The 15,334-nt window shown below is 44.6% G+C and overlaps 1 protein-coding gene across 2 annotated transcripts in view; it reads right to left on the bottom strand.

The window, feature by feature from the left end:
* RILPL2 (Rab interacting lysosomal protein like 2) overlaps positions 1-14,083 on the bottom strand; it is a 28,803-nt gene extending 14,720 nt beyond the window's left edge. For both annotated transcript variants that reach the window (XM_068990093.1, XM_068990092.1), the window contains exons 1-2: positions 13,504-14,083; positions 3,439-3,590 (exon numbers count right to left, since the gene is read on the bottom strand). In XM_068990093.1, the coding sequence (XP_068846194.1) occupies positions 3,439-3,590; positions 13,504-13,827 (476 nt within the window). In that variant the 5' untranslated portion in view covers positions 13,828-14,083. The remainder of the gene's footprint in view (positions 1-3,438; positions 3,591-13,503) is intronic.
* Positions 14,084-15,334: the final 1,251 nt, after the last annotated feature.

Raw genomic sequence — 15,334 nt, 5'->3', positions numbered from 1 at the left:
GATGGATCCCTGGTCAGGGAACTAGATCCCACAAACTGCAATTAAGAGTTTTCATGTTTCAATTAAAGATCCCTCATGCTGCAAACCCGGCAGAGTCAAATTTAAAAAAAATTAACTTTTTTGTTTGGTTTTGTTTCAGAGTACATCCCATACTTCCAAACTTTTCAAGTTTCAATGTGGTGTGATAATTAGAAGCTCAGGCTCTGATGTCAGTCTGTCTGACATTACATCTCAAGGTTGCCACCACCAGCCCAGGGACTTTGAGCAGCTACTTGACCTCTCTGACCCTTAGATCATCTTGGGGATAATATTACCCTAACTCACAGGCTTGCTGTGAACACTAATTGAAATTATGCTTGGGATACACTAAGCAGAGTTCCTGGTAAATCTGTACACAGGTCAAGAAGCCACAGTTAGAACTGGACATGGAACAACAGACAGTTCCAAATTGGGAGAGGAGTACCTCAAGGCTGTATATTGTCATCCTGCTTATTTAACTTATATGCAGAGTACATCATGTGAAATGCCGGGCTGGATGAAGCACAAGCTGGAATCAAGATTGCCAGGAGGAACATCAATAACCTCAGATACACAGATGACACCACCCTTATAGCAGAAAGTGAAGAGGAACTAAAAAGCCTGTTGATGAAAGGGAAAGAGTAGAGTAAAAAGCTGGCTTAAAATTCAACATTCAAAAAAACTAAGATCATGGCATCCAGTCCCATCACTTCATGGCAAACAGATAGGGAAACAATGGAAACTTTATTTTATTTTCTTGGGCTCCAAAATCACTGCAGATGGTGACTGCAGCCATGAAATTAAAAGACACTTGCTCCTTGGAAGAGAAGCTACAACCAACCTAGACAGCATATTAAAAAGCAGAGACGTTACTTTGCCGACAAAGGTCTGTGTAGTCAAAGCTATGGTTTTTCCAGTAGTCATATATGGACGTGAGAACAGGACTATAAAGAAAGCTTAGCACCAAAGAATTGATGCTTTTGAACTGTGGTGTTGGAGAAGACTCTTGAAAGTCCCTTGGACTGTAAGGAGATCAAACCAGTCCATCCTAAAGGAAATCAGTCCTGAATATTCATTGGAAGGACTAGTGGTAAGCTGAAAATGCCAGTACTTTGGCCACCTGATGCAAAGAACTGACTCATTGGAAAAGACCCTGATGCTGGGAAAGATGGAAGGTAGGAGGAGAAGGGGATGACAGAGGATAAGGTGGTTCGATGGCACCACCGACTTGATGGACATGAGTTTGAGCAAGCTCCGGGAGTTGGTGATGGACAGGGAAGTTTGGAGTGCTGCAGTCCATGGAGTCGCAAAGAGCCAGACACGACTGAGCGACTGAACTGAACTGATAAATATCAGTTGGCATGGGACGTCCCTGTGATCCAGCAGTTAAGACTCCACGCTTCCATTGCAGGGGATATGGGTATGACCCTGCGGAACTAAGATCCCATGTGCTCTGCAGCACCACCAGTACACCAAAACAAAACAAATACTAGTTGACTGAGCCTGTGCTCTAAGTCTGTGTGCGGCAGCTACTGAAGCCTGTGCACCTAGAACCTGTGTTCTGCAACAAGAGAAGCCACCACCAAGAGAAGCCCTCACACTGAAACCAAGAGTAGCCCCAGCTCGTCGCAACTAAAAAAAGCCTGGGAAAAGCAACGAAGACTTAGCGCTGCCAAAAACAAATACATGAATAAATAAGATAAAAGCAAACAAATATTAGTAGGCAATACGTTTTTCTTCTTTTGGTCTTTCCTTTGCCTGCCTCTAATGAAACCTTTGTTTAACTGCGGGCTTCTCAGAATTATTCAACCACAGAGCTCCTTTATGCCGTGCCCTGTGGCTTGTGGGATCTCAGTTCCCCAACCACAGACTGAACCTGGGACATGGCAGTGAAAGCACCGGATCCTGACCACAGGACCACCAGGGGACTTCCTAGAGCTTCCTTTTCAAGAAATACCCACGTAAAGCAAAACATTTTGAGAAACATGGTACAGAGGGATACAGCAAAGTCCAAACCTGCTCTATCAACAACTTCCTTATTTCCTGCCTTGATTATCCTACAATTTTTCCTGTATACAATACTTATTATGATTTTTTTAACTTTTAATTTTTATACAATTTCAAACTTAGAGAAAAGGTATAATATTAGTGCGAAAACTTTCCATATACTTTTTACCCTGATCCTTCAAATGCTTATCCATGTATCTATCTACCTACCTAGCCATGCATCCATCTTTCCATCCACTGACCCATCCACCCCTACAACTATCTACCTTCTCTCTGAACTCTCTTGAGAATAAACTGGAGAAATCTTACCCCCTTACTCCTAAATACTTAAGTGGCCTTCCAAAGAACAAGGACTTTCTGTTACATGACCAAGTTGTTCAGTTATCAGAATCACCACATTGATCTTTTCAAATAGTGAATCAGACCTGGTCATTCCCTTGATTAAGGCATCCCAGAGTCTTCTTGTTACATTTGCTATAAAACTAGAGCTCCTTGGTGGGGGTGGGATGAATTGGGAGATTGGGATTGACACATACACATTATTGATACTATGTATACAATAGATAAGTAATGAGAACCTACTGTATAGCTCAGGGAACTCTACTCAATGCTCTGTGGTGACCTAGACGGGAAGGAAATCCAAAAAAGAGGGGATATATGTATACAAATAGCTGATTCACTTTGCTGTACAGCAGAAATTGATATGACATTGTAAAGCAACTATGTGTGTTCGTCACTCAATTGTGCCTGACTCTGGAATTTTGTGGACTGTAGCCCTCTAGGCTCCTCTGTTCATGGAATTCTCTAGGCAAGAATCCCGGAGTGGATTGCCATTACAACTATACGCCAATAAAAACAACAACAACAAAATAAAAAACCTAAAGCTCCCTTCTGTGGCCATCACGACCAGCTCCTGGTCTCTTCTGAACCATTGTATACCTCACAATCCAAGGTCCACCATGGTGGGTCCCCTAAAGTGGCCAAATGGTTCCCACCCCAGGACCTCTGCACTTCCTGTTCTACTTTTGCCCAACCAAACTGTTACTTGGTTGGCTGCTTCTTGTCATTCACCTCAGAGGGGTCTTCCCTGTCCACCCAATCTGACACAGCAGGCCCCTCCCCAGCACTCCGGTCTCCGACGAGTCACTTTTCTACATTCTCTTCAGCATCTACCACCCTCATGCTGCGGGCTCACTGCAGGCTTCCTGGCTGAGTGCCCATCTTCCCGCTAGCCTAGCATGGACTTGCCATTTTGTTTCCTGCTCTACCCTCAGTGCCGGGAATAGTTTCCAGCATAGACTGGGTCTCCAGTAAGTTGACTGAACGAACATCAGAACAGATAGGTAACATATCAGGGAGTTCCAGACAGGATCTGGGTCTGCAGAGCAGGAGCCCCAGGGCAGCACAGCCCACCTCTTATAGCACTGCAGCTCTTCCTGTACCACCAGCAGCTGTGACTTGAGCTTGTTGCGCTCCTGAAGCACGTCCCTCAGCTCCTGCAGAGTAAAGCGCGGTCGGTTGGGATCTGTCAGGTCAACCACCATTTTGTCTGGTCCCAGGTTCACCTGTAAGAAAGGACACCGCTTGTACATTTTACCTCACGAGGATGGGCTTTCCATCCCCGAAAGGAAAGTTCTCTTGTTCTGTTACTCCAGGGACCTGATGAGGTGAGGCACCGCCTGCTGCCAAGTGTTTGGTTGATGGTAAAGAGTTCTGGGAATTCCCTGGCAGTCTGGTGGATAGGACTCTGTGCTTTCGTTAGGACTCTGGGCCCTGGGGTGATCCCTGGTTAGGAACTAAGATCCTCTTTAAACATTTTTTAAAGAAGAAGAAGCAAGAGTTCTAAGTACTATTCTCCAAGAAAGGAGCCAGGGCTCCTTGGAGAGGGGCTGAGTCTAGGGCTGGAGCAGGGAAAGTCCAAGTTTAGTCTGAAATATTCCATTGTGTAAGGGATGGAGACAGCAAAAGGACATAGTTTGAAAGTGCTCCTAACTGGCCAAACTGAACAATCTGAGTAACAACATTAATAACAAGAATGGATAATAAGCCATCAAATAAAAAGTGGAGGATTCAGGAATCTATAATTTTTAAATTTAACTAACTAATTAATGGGGATCTAATAGCTAATTTTATATGTCAACCTACTGGGCTAAGGAATACCCAGATAGTTGGTTAGCCCATTATTTTGAGGTGTGTGTGAAGGTGTGTTTTGGAAGAGATCAGCATTTGATTTGGTGATCTAAGTACAGCAGAGGGATCTCCCCACTGTGGGTGGGCATCATTAAGGGCCCGAATAGAACAAAAAGGTGGAGAGAGGGTGAATTCACTCCCTGCTTGAGCTGGGACATCCTTCTTCTCCTGCCCTTGAGCACTGCACATCAGCGCTCCCGGTTCTTGGGATTTCCAACTGTCCCAAACCAGGACTTTTACTATCAGCCCCTGAGACAAGCCTTCCAACTTGGACTGAATTACGACACCAGCTTTTTTGGTTTTACACCTTGCAGACATTAGATTGTGGAACTTCTCAGCCTCCATAACCACCTGAGCTGATTCCTATAATGAATATTCTCATCTACATCTCTAGCTACATCTATATCTCCTATTGTTCTATTTCTCTGACTAATATGCTGGGAAGGAAGGGAATCTGTACTTTACAGCAGAATGCCAATTAATATTTATTTATTTATTTATTTATTTGACTGCACCAGATCTTAGGTGAGGCACAGGGGATCTTTGATCTTTCCTGTATCATGCAGGATCTTATAATTGTGGCATGTGAACTCTCAGTTGCAGCAAGCGAACTAAGAGTTGCAGCATGCAGGATCAGCATGGGGGATCTACTTCCCTGGCCAGGGATCAAACCCCAGACACCTGCATTGGGAGCACAGAGTCAACCACTGGACCACCAAGGAGATCCCTGGAATGCCAATTAATGTGCAGAAGATGATAAGAGTTAGAAAATCCTTTTGCAACCAATTTAGTAATAATTGATTCAGGCAAGACTAATGAATGGATCTAAAACCATTGGGTGAAAATTTGTCAGAGAACAGGATATTTTACACAGTTTCAAAGTATTTTCCCATAGGCTACTTGCGCATTACAAAGGGCATAAAAGCACCCTTCCAGTGCAGAAATTTTGTAGACAACACCTTAACCAACGGCTAGAAGTTAACATCACCAAACATCACCAATAACAACAAACTGAATCAGGCACCTTCTGATCCAAGACACTGAGAAGGATATAGCATCGCTTGAGTGATAACCCTGCTAAACATGTATTACTTGTTTAAACATGAATCTAACTGTGAGGAGACACCAGAACAAGCTCAAGTTGAAGAACATTCTACAGACACTGATACATAATATATTCAAAAATGTCAATGTCATGAAGGAGAAGGAAAAGCCCAGGAACTGCTCCAGACTAAAGGTGACTAAAGAGAGGTGTCCTACTTCCCTGGTGGTCCAGTGGTTAAGACTCCGAGCTCCCACTACAGGGGGCAAGGGTTCGACCCTGGTTGGGGAATTTAAGATTCCGCATGCTTAGAGGTGCAGCCAAAAAGAAAAAAAAAAGGAGAGAGAGATACTTCCTAAAGATACTGTACAACTCTATACTAGATTATATATCAGAAAAAAATGCTATAAAGGTCATTATTATGAATTTTGAATAGGGATGGCATTTAGATCTTAGTATTCTACCAACTTTCCCCTCTGAATCTGATCGTTTATTGTGGTTATGTACCAGTATGTCTAGGAGATACACACTGAGTATTTAGTATTTAGGGTGAAAGATCCTAATCTTCTACTAACTCTGCAGCTAACATAATGTCTGCTCAAATAGCTGGGCAGACTTTGAATGAGTAAATAATGTGTATATACATATGTGTATATGGATGTCTATAAATAGACACCTATAAATGGGTGTCAGTCTGTATATCTTTTTTTTTTTCCGACTGGACTATGCGACATGCAGGATCTTAGTTTCCCTACCAGGGATTGAACCCACACCCCAGGCAGTGGAAGCAGGGAAGTTTCAGTGTCTATTTCTGTTCTTTTAAAAATAATTTTATTTATTTCTGGCTGTGCTTGTCTTTGTTGCTCTGCATGGGCCTTCTCCAGTTTTGGCAAGTGGGAGCTACTCCCTAGTTGCAGTGCTCCAGCTTCCCATTCCGGTGGCTTTTCTTGTGGAGCACGGGCTCTAGGCTCCAGTAGCTGTGGTGTGTGGGCTTAGCTGCCCCGCGGCATGTGGAATCTTCCCAGACCAGGGATCAAACCCACATCCCCTGCATTAGCAGGCAGACTCAACCACTGGGCCACCAGGGAAGTCCCCAGTGTGTATTTCTTCAGACATACTACACACACACACAAACACACATATACACACACCTGAATAAAACAGCTGAATCAGGGTGAAAGGAATACAAATGTTCATTGTACTTGTCTTGCAACTCTTCCATAGGTTTGACATTGTTTCAAACTGAAGTTAAAATGAAGCAAATATTTGAAAACAACCTACATGTCCACCAGCAGAAGTCTAGTTAAATAAACAGAGGCACAACCACACTGGGGAATATTCTACAGGTGATAAAGAGAATAAGGCACACCACAAAGAGAAAGGTGGTGGTGCCCACATTCCTCCTCTTGGACTGACAAATATCAGTGGTGTTTGAGAAAACACTGTCGTAAAAGCTGTGTGGAAACTGGCTCCTTCACTGACTGCAAAGGGAGCCAATCACTTTATCCCCTTTAGAGTGGAATTTGGCAATAGTTCCTGGTGGCACCGGGCTTCTCTGGTGGCTCAGATGGTAAAGAATCCACCTGCAATGCGGGAGACCCAGGTTCGATCTCTGGGTCAGGAAGATCCCCTGGAAAAGGGAATGGCAACCCACTCCAATATTCTTGCCTGGAGAATCCCATGGACAGAGGAGCCTGGTGGGCTACAGTCCATGGGGTTGCAAAGAGTTGGATACAACTGAAGTGACTTAGCATCTATACACATTAAAATGTCAAATGCCTTTCCTTTGACCAGTGAGTCCACTTCCTCTACATACTCAGGGGCCAACTGGTACAGATCAGAGTAACCCACTGAGGCTCGGGCTCAGAGCAAATGATTGGAAAACAAAGGTCTTTTGATAGGAAACTGGTTAAAGCAGAGATTCTTAACATATTTGTGTTCTACAAACTTTTTTTGGCAGTCTGGTAAAGCCCATGTGGATTCCATCTCAGAATAATGATCTTAAATGTATAAAACAAAGGCATAGGATTACAAGGAAACCAACTAAGATAACATACACTCATCAAAATCTAAAAATAAATATGTGATCCCGAGACCTGCTCCTTCATTAAACACAATGTAGCTACAGGTCCAATAAGATACAGAACAAAAGCAAAGTTTTGAGATGTACTACATTGTAATGGGATATGAAAACACCTGTGATTTCCATTGATGATTGTCACAGGTACTACTGATAATATTACTGTGGTTTGTTTTCTACATTCATGATTTTTTTTAATTTATTTATTTTTAATCAAAGGCTAATTGCTTTACAGTATTGTGTTGATTTCTACCAAATATCAACATAAATGCCTTCATGATTGAATAAAGTGGTACATTTCATCTGGAGGCTGGTGAAAATAAAATTATAACTTCTTCCCATGCAAGTTCATGGATCTCATGGATCAGACTCATAATCTTGGGGAACAGGGGGGAGCAGGGTTCCCAAAACTCTAAGCTGAGAACCCTCAGGTTGAACAATTGATATTACTGTCCAATGGAAATTTCCAAAAGCCATTAAAAGATGAGGAAGTAGAGATTTTGCTGGTGATCCAGTGGCTAAGACTGAGCTCCCAATGCAGGGGACCCAAGTTTGATCTCTGGTCAGGGAACTAGACCCCACAGGCCACAACTAAAAATCCTGCATGCAACTAAGACCTGGTGCAGCCAGTAAATAAATAAATACATTTTTTTAAAAAAAGATGAGGAAGCTCTTTATATTCTGATGTAGTACCACTTTCATGCCATATTAAGTGAAAATAAGCAAGGGGCAGAGTGGGGTATATATTATCATACTATCTGTGTGAATAACAGAAAACTATATTCATATCTGCTTGCGTTTGCATGAAGTATCTCTGGATACTTTAAGAAACTGCTTAAATTTTTTCCAAGGAAGGGATGTGAGAGCTTTTCCAAGGCAGATACTTTTGTAACTTTCGAATTTTGAACTTAAATTTAAAAAAAAAACAAAGGAAAAAAAAATCTCACACCTATTGGGATGGCCACTGTAATCAAGCGAACAAAATATAAAATAACAAGTGTTGCCAAGACTTCCCTAATGGTCCAGTGGTTAAGACTCTGTGCTTTCACTGCAGGGGACATGGGTTGATCCCCTTGTGGCTCAGACGGTAAAGAATCCACCTGCAGTGCTGGATACCTGGGTTCAATCCCTGCCAGGAGTCAGCATGGGGAATTGCCCGTGGCAAAGGTCATGAGGAAGGGGGCCTGGCAAAAGGCAAAGGCTGAGATCAGGCCTCAGGAGTACCCCTGGATTTCCCTCAGCATCTACCCCCAAAACCAGAGTCTGCTTGCTTTATTGTACTGTGCTTTCCACTCTTCTGACATAACAGGGGGCTATCCCCAACCACCTTTCTCTGGAAAGAGTTAACTTAGAGCTCCAGTTAACAGTCTCCTGCATATAAAAGGAGTGTCTCAGCTCAAACCCCTCTGATGGCTCTCTAACTTGGCTGACAGTTAGAGACTTTTACAATTTGTGATTGTTTACAGCCCCTCAACCGAGAGAGGCACGCAGCTTAAAACATCTTAAAGATACAGAGCCTTTTCTAAAAAGCTAAAAAATTATATTGGTGATGGGTTTCACTGTTGAGTCAATGACTGCTGCCAGGCCTCCATATTCTTTATCTTTTAGGCACCCGGAGGATATTAATCAATGTAATTGGGATATAGAAAAAGGAATATAGTAGTTTTGATGTTAGCAACACTAGACTTTTGAGTTAATGAACTTTCTCTTTGTTATAAATCACTGTACTCCTCTTTCCTTGTTATAAATTGATGTGTCCTTGCTATGTAAGAATGTAACTTTATTTAGTGCTTTCTGAGAGCGGCACCAGACTTTAGTAAGAACAACACTTTTAAGGCAAATAAGTTTTCTGGTTGACGGACCCTTATCAGAAAAGGACCATAAAATGCTAATAGGCCTCCTGGCCAGAAGATGATGTAAATCACCTAAGACTTGTGTATACAGCTAGGTATGCAGAGAGAAAGCCTGGTCTCGATAAGAGTCAGGGCTGCTGACACTGCATAATTTTGTATTACCCATTGATCTCTATGTACAACCCAAAGTATAAAAAGCTTTCCTGGACAAAAGGGATGGACCAGTTACTGGAAAGACTGGTTTCCCCTGTGTGGTCTTTTCTCCTTTTCTGGCTGAATTCCCATCTGGAGCGTGGAGGCTCGCCATGTCTACTTACTTGCCCTGGCTTCTAAGGCCCACGTGAGAGGGAGCCCAAGGCAGGGCACCTTCCGCTATTCAAGCGGGCTCCGGTGGCCTACGTAGGTGGTGCAAGTTTCTTGTCTTGAGACTTTATTAGCTTTCCACGTAAACCAAGTTATTCAGCCACTTTCCTCCACTAATTTTCCTACTATACTATTCTTTCCTAATCTCTCTTTATATTTCTAAATAAATAAGTTTTTCCTCGCTGACTCTGTCCCCGCTTCGAATTCCCTGGATCCACCGGAGCTAGACCCCGGCAGATCCCTGGGTTGGGAAGATCCCCTGGAGAAGGGAAAGGCTATCCACTCCAGTATTCTGGTCTGGAGAATTCTATGGACTGTATAGTTCACAGGGTGGCAAAGAGTCAGACACAACTCAGTGACTTCCACTTCACTTGACTTCACAAGGAATATCCCACATGGCATATGGTGTGGCCAGAAAAAAAAAAAGAAAAGACAAGCTTTGGTAAGGATGTGGGAAAACCGAAATTCTTGGGCACAGTTGATAGAATGTAAAATGGTGAAGTCACTATGAAAAACTGAATGGCTGATCCTTTAGAAATTAACAACAGAATTATCACATGATACAGCAATTCCACTTTTGGGTATATACCCCAAAGTCTTGAAAGCAGGTGCTTGAAGATTGATTTATAGATCCATGTTCAGAGAAACAATATTTATACAGATCATGAGGTGGAAGCAACCCATGTGTCCACTGACAGATGGATAGACAAACTGGTAAATCCCTACAATGGAATCTTATACAGCCTTAAACAGTAAGGAAATTCTGACACATGCCACAACATGGAGCAACCTTGGGACATGAAGTGAAATAATAAGTCAGTGGCAAAGAAACAAAAATCATCTGATTCTACTTATATGAAGTATCTAGAATAGGTAAATTCATATAGACAGAAAGGAGAACAGAATTACCAGAGGCTTGGGGGAGAAGGGAATTTGGAGTTAGTGGTTAGTGGGCACCGAATTTCAGTTTCGCAAGATGGGCATTTTGGAGAGGACGGTGGTGATGTTGCATAATAGTGTGAATTGACTTAATGCCACTGAACTCTGTTCTGAAAAATGATTAAGATGGTAAATTTCACCTCTACTTTACCACAGCTAAAAATAGTAATTAAAAAAACAAGAAGAAAAAAAAAGACAAGGGCATATTTTTATAAACTGTCTAGCAGCATTAAATATTCATTCTCTCTACCTTTTCCCCCACACTCGTTCTCAAGACTATGGTTTGGGAGGAAAATGTGCTATCTCATCTGGGGCTAATGAAGCTTGTCTGCTACGTCCCAGGCAGGAAATGGCCCGGGCCCTGTGCAAACCACACTGTTCATGATCCATCGTGGGTCTATCTTTGTGCCTGGAGTTGGAGATGACAGGAAACAAGCGCAAAATGTGAGCTGAGGGATCTTGGGCAAATCATTTAACTGCTCTTGAATCTCAAAAGTCAGGCTACTAATGATATTCAACCATCTCATATGACAGATCCTAAAGAAGAACCTTATCTACAAATAGAATTGTCACCATGACTAATGAGTATGTGAAGTAAAAGTGTACCAACAAAGCTACCAGAAATCTTCACTCTTCCCTGTGAATTTCAGCCACCCTGTTCCTGTTGTCCTTTCATGGCACACATCTTGGTCTGTAACTCTGTGGGCTGGTTTTGAAGGTCTGTGTGCCTTGCTTTTCCTACTAGTTGTGAGGTTCCATGAAGGCAGGGACGTTGTCTAATTTAGCTCCATAGCTCCAGGGTCCTCACAGTGTAGTCACTCATCAAATGTTACCACAAGTAAAGTTACAGGTCTGTACTTCAGTACTGTGTGGTTAAGACTAGCATCTCTGAGGACTTCCCTGATGGCTCAGTAGACAAGAATCTGCCTGCCAGTGCAGGAGACATGGGTTTGATCCCTGGTCTGGGAAGATTCCAGATGCCCTGGGGCAACTAAGCCTGTGCTCCCCAATGGGAGAAGCCACCACAATGAGAAACCTGGGCACTGCAACTAGAGAGTAGTCCCTGCTTGCTGCAAATAGAGAAAGCCCTCAAGAGGCAATGAAGACCCAGCACAGCCAAAAAAAAAAAAAAAAAATAGACTAGCATCTCTGAACTAAAATCCTGCCTCCACCTCTTACTTGCTACAAGTCCTTGGCAGATTACTTAATTGTTCTATGTCTCTGCTTCTATAAAACGGGAATAATAATAGTATGAGGATTAAATGAGATAATTCACTTGAGGAAGGTTTTTTTTTTTTTTAAACTGTAACTGGAGACCTACTAGAGAGTTGTGATATTAATTTAGTGAGTTGCAAAATAATTTAAAAATTCATAAAAAAGAATAGGAAAGTATGACTATATATCATGTTTAGTAAGGGTGAGTTAGGATAAATTGTTTCTTGAAACTTTTTGTTTCATCAGTTCTGAATATTGAGGCAAAATGTAATTTTGTAAAATGGGGGTATAACATATATACAGAAATACACACTAATCTTGAATTTATAGCTTGACGATTTTTACCATATGTATATACCCAAGTAACCACACCCAGATTAGTTCCCTATATATTTCCTTCCTGTTCTCTCCCACTGTCCCATCCCAGGGTTACCATCAACCTGTCTTCTATAAGTAAAGATGGGACGTTCCTGGTGGTGCAGTGGTTAAGACTCCACACTACTAATATAGGGCGCTTGGGTTTGATCCCTGGTTGAGGAACTAAGAATCCACATGCCACCTGGTGCAGTCAAAAAATTTATATATATATAAAGATTACTTTGCCTATTCTTGAATTCTGTGCACAGGAGGCTCTCTTTTGTACCTGGCTTCTACCTCTCAATGTAATATCTGTGAGATTCATCCATGTAGTTCTGTGTTTCGGTACCTTCTCATTGTTGTGTAGTATTCCATACCACAAGTTAAAAAAAATCCATTCCTCTGTTCCATCTGGATTCCCAGTTTGACACAATTATGAATAAAACTGCCCTGGATATTCTTGTACATATTTTTCTGTGGTCATAAGCAGTAATTTCTCTATAGTTAAAATGTATGTCTTACTCCAGGTCAAAGATTCTCAAATCGTGAAACCTGGACCGAGAGCACCTGTATCATCTTGGAACCTCTGAAAAGCTGTAGATTCTAGGTCCCACTGCAGACCTACTAAGTCGGAAATTCTGGGACTGGGGCCAGCCAATCTGTGTTTTAATCACTCAAGGTGATTTTGATGCCTGCTAAAAGCTTGAAATGCCTGCTTCCCTGGTGGCTCAGATGGTACTGAATCTGCCTGCAATGCAGGAGGCCCAGGTTCTATCCCTGGGTGGGGAAGATCCCCTGGAGAAGGAAGTGGCAACCCACTCCAGTATTCTTGCCTGGAGAATCCCACGGACAGAGGAGCCTGGCCGGCTACAGTCCATGGGGTCACAAAGAGTTGGTCACGACTGAGCGAGTAACACAGTAAAGCTTGAGAACCACTGCTCAAGGTCCCCATCAACCTGTCTTTTGCAAGTAAAGATGGACCTCCCCGGTGGTTCCAGTGGTTAAGACTCTGCCCTCCCCTCTTCCAGCAGGAAGCCTCTGCTTTAGAACATTTAATGTTACCTATCACAAAGCTTCTAGGCTTCCCAGGTGGAGCAGTGGTAAAGAATCCACCTGCCAATGCAGGAGACATAAGAGATTCAGGTTCCATCCCTGGATCGGGAAGATTACCTGGAGGAGGGCATGGCAACCCACTCCAGGATTCCTGCCTGGAAAATCCCACGGACAGAGTAGTCTGGTGGGCTACAGTCCACGGGGCCGAAAACAGTCGGACAAGACTGAGCAACTGAGCACACACAACACTTCTAAACTGAGGACTTGATACTCGTGGGGATTTGTTTTGAGGGGCTTGGATGTTCAGGAGGGGTAAGCGGCCCCCCTCCCACTGGGCGCTCCCTGCACCCCGCCCCCGGGGCGAGTCCCCGCTCTCCGGCACTCACCTCCGGGCCGGCAGCCGAGCCCTCTCTCCGCAGCCCCTCCACCTCCTTCCTGAGGTTGTCCCGCTCCAATCTTAGCTCCTCCACCGTCAGGTTCCCTTCATTCACCAGCGTCTCCAGCATCTCCAGGACGCGGACGATCTTGAACTGCAGTTGTGTCACGCGGGGGTCACTGCCCAGGGCCATCAGCTCACGGCCCATCACGTAGGAGATGTCATATACGTCCTCAGCGGTCAGCTGCAAGGGGCTCTTGCCCAGAGCCCCCTCGGGTCCCGCCTCGTCCTCCTCCTCTTCCTCTTCTTCCTCTCTCAAAGGGGGCTCCTCCATGGCGGCCCAGACCCCTACAGCCTCCGGAGCTGCTTTCTCGGAGTCTGCGAACGTTCAACTTCCTGCCGGCACAGAAAACTTTCCGCTGGGCCGAGGACCCTGCCGGGCCCGGGGGCGGGGGAATGTGGCCCAGAAGCGGCCAATCAGCGCCGCCGAGGGGTGGGCCCGGGAGGTGGGGGCGTCTGTGGAGGCCTCGCAGCGCGGCTCGGAGGCCGGTGATCCCGGTGCACCGTCCGCCCCGAAGCCCGTGCAGGAGTGCGGGCTCCAGGATACGGTTCGGGGCACGAAAAGACCAGAGGAAGAGAGGGCAGGGGAGAAGAGGAACTGAGAGGTTAAAGGGTGACTGTGATCGCTCTCAGCCCGGGAGCGGCTGCAGACCGGGGGAAGGGCAGCGTCCCCCAGCTCCGCCCCTTGGTAACGGCCACCGCGGAAGCCGGGTTTCCACGGAGACGGGGGCCGGGTTTCCACCGCAGCCTGGGAAAGAGGCTAAAAAAGAGCACAGTTTTTCCCTTGCAGCACTCGGGCCTTCCAGCCATAGAATTTGCATGGTATGTGGAGGCAGATCCGGTCTCTGACAGTATTTTCTGCGGCAAAGCGGAAAAACAGCAGTAGGTGGCAGCTCCAGCAAGTCCGAAGATCTGGACTGCGTAGAGCTTTCAGGCCCGTTGTCACCGGGACCTGCAGCATCTGACCCTCAGTAAACTGGAGATTTCCCTGCGCTGTGCACCTGGCCCTCTCCTGGGATCCTCCCCTTGTCCAGCGTGTGGCCTCGGAGAGTTACTTAACTCCTCCGAACCTCACTTTCAGTTCAGTTCAGTCGCCCAGTCGTGTCCGACTCTTTGCGACCCCATGAATCGCAGCACGCCAGGCCTCCCTGTCCATCACCAACTCCCGGAGTTTACCCAAACTCATGTCAATCGAGTCGGTGATGACATCCAGCCATCTCATCCTCTGTCGTCCCCTTCTTCTCCTGCCCCCAATCCCTCCCAGCATCAGGGTCTTTTCCAATGAGTCAACTCGTCACGCGAGGTGGCCAAGGTATTGGAGTTTCAGCTCCAATGAACACCCAGGACTGATCTCCTTTAGGATGAACTGGTTGGATCTCCTTGCAGTCCAAAGGACTCTCTAGAGTCTTCTCCAGCACCACAGTTCAAAAGCATTAATTCTTCGGCGCTCAGCTTTCTTTATGGTCCATCTCTCACATCCATACATGACTACTGAAAAACATAGCTTTGACTAGAGGGACATTTGTTGGCAAAGTAATGTCTCTGCTTTTTAATATGCTGTCTAGGTTGGTCATAGTTTTTCTTCCAAGGAGCAAGTGTCTTTTAATTTCATGGCTGCAGTCACCATCTGCAGTGATTTTGGAGCCCAAAAAATTATGTCTGCCACTGTTTCCACTGTTTCCCCATCTATTTGCCATGAAGTGATGGGACCAGATGCCATGATAAGATCTGAATGTTGAGTTTTCTGAATGTTTTCTGAATGTTGAGTTTTTAGACAACTT

The sequence above is a fragment of the Capricornis sumatraensis genome, chromosome 17 (genome assembly GCF_032405125.1).
Source record: "Capricornis sumatraensis isolate serow.1 chromosome 17, serow.2, whole genome shotgun sequence".
Classification (NCBI taxonomy): domain Eukaryota; kingdom Metazoa; phylum Chordata; class Mammalia; order Artiodactyla; family Bovidae; genus Capricornis; species Capricornis sumatraensis.
This window is presented reverse-complemented; position numbering and strand designations above follow the sequence as displayed.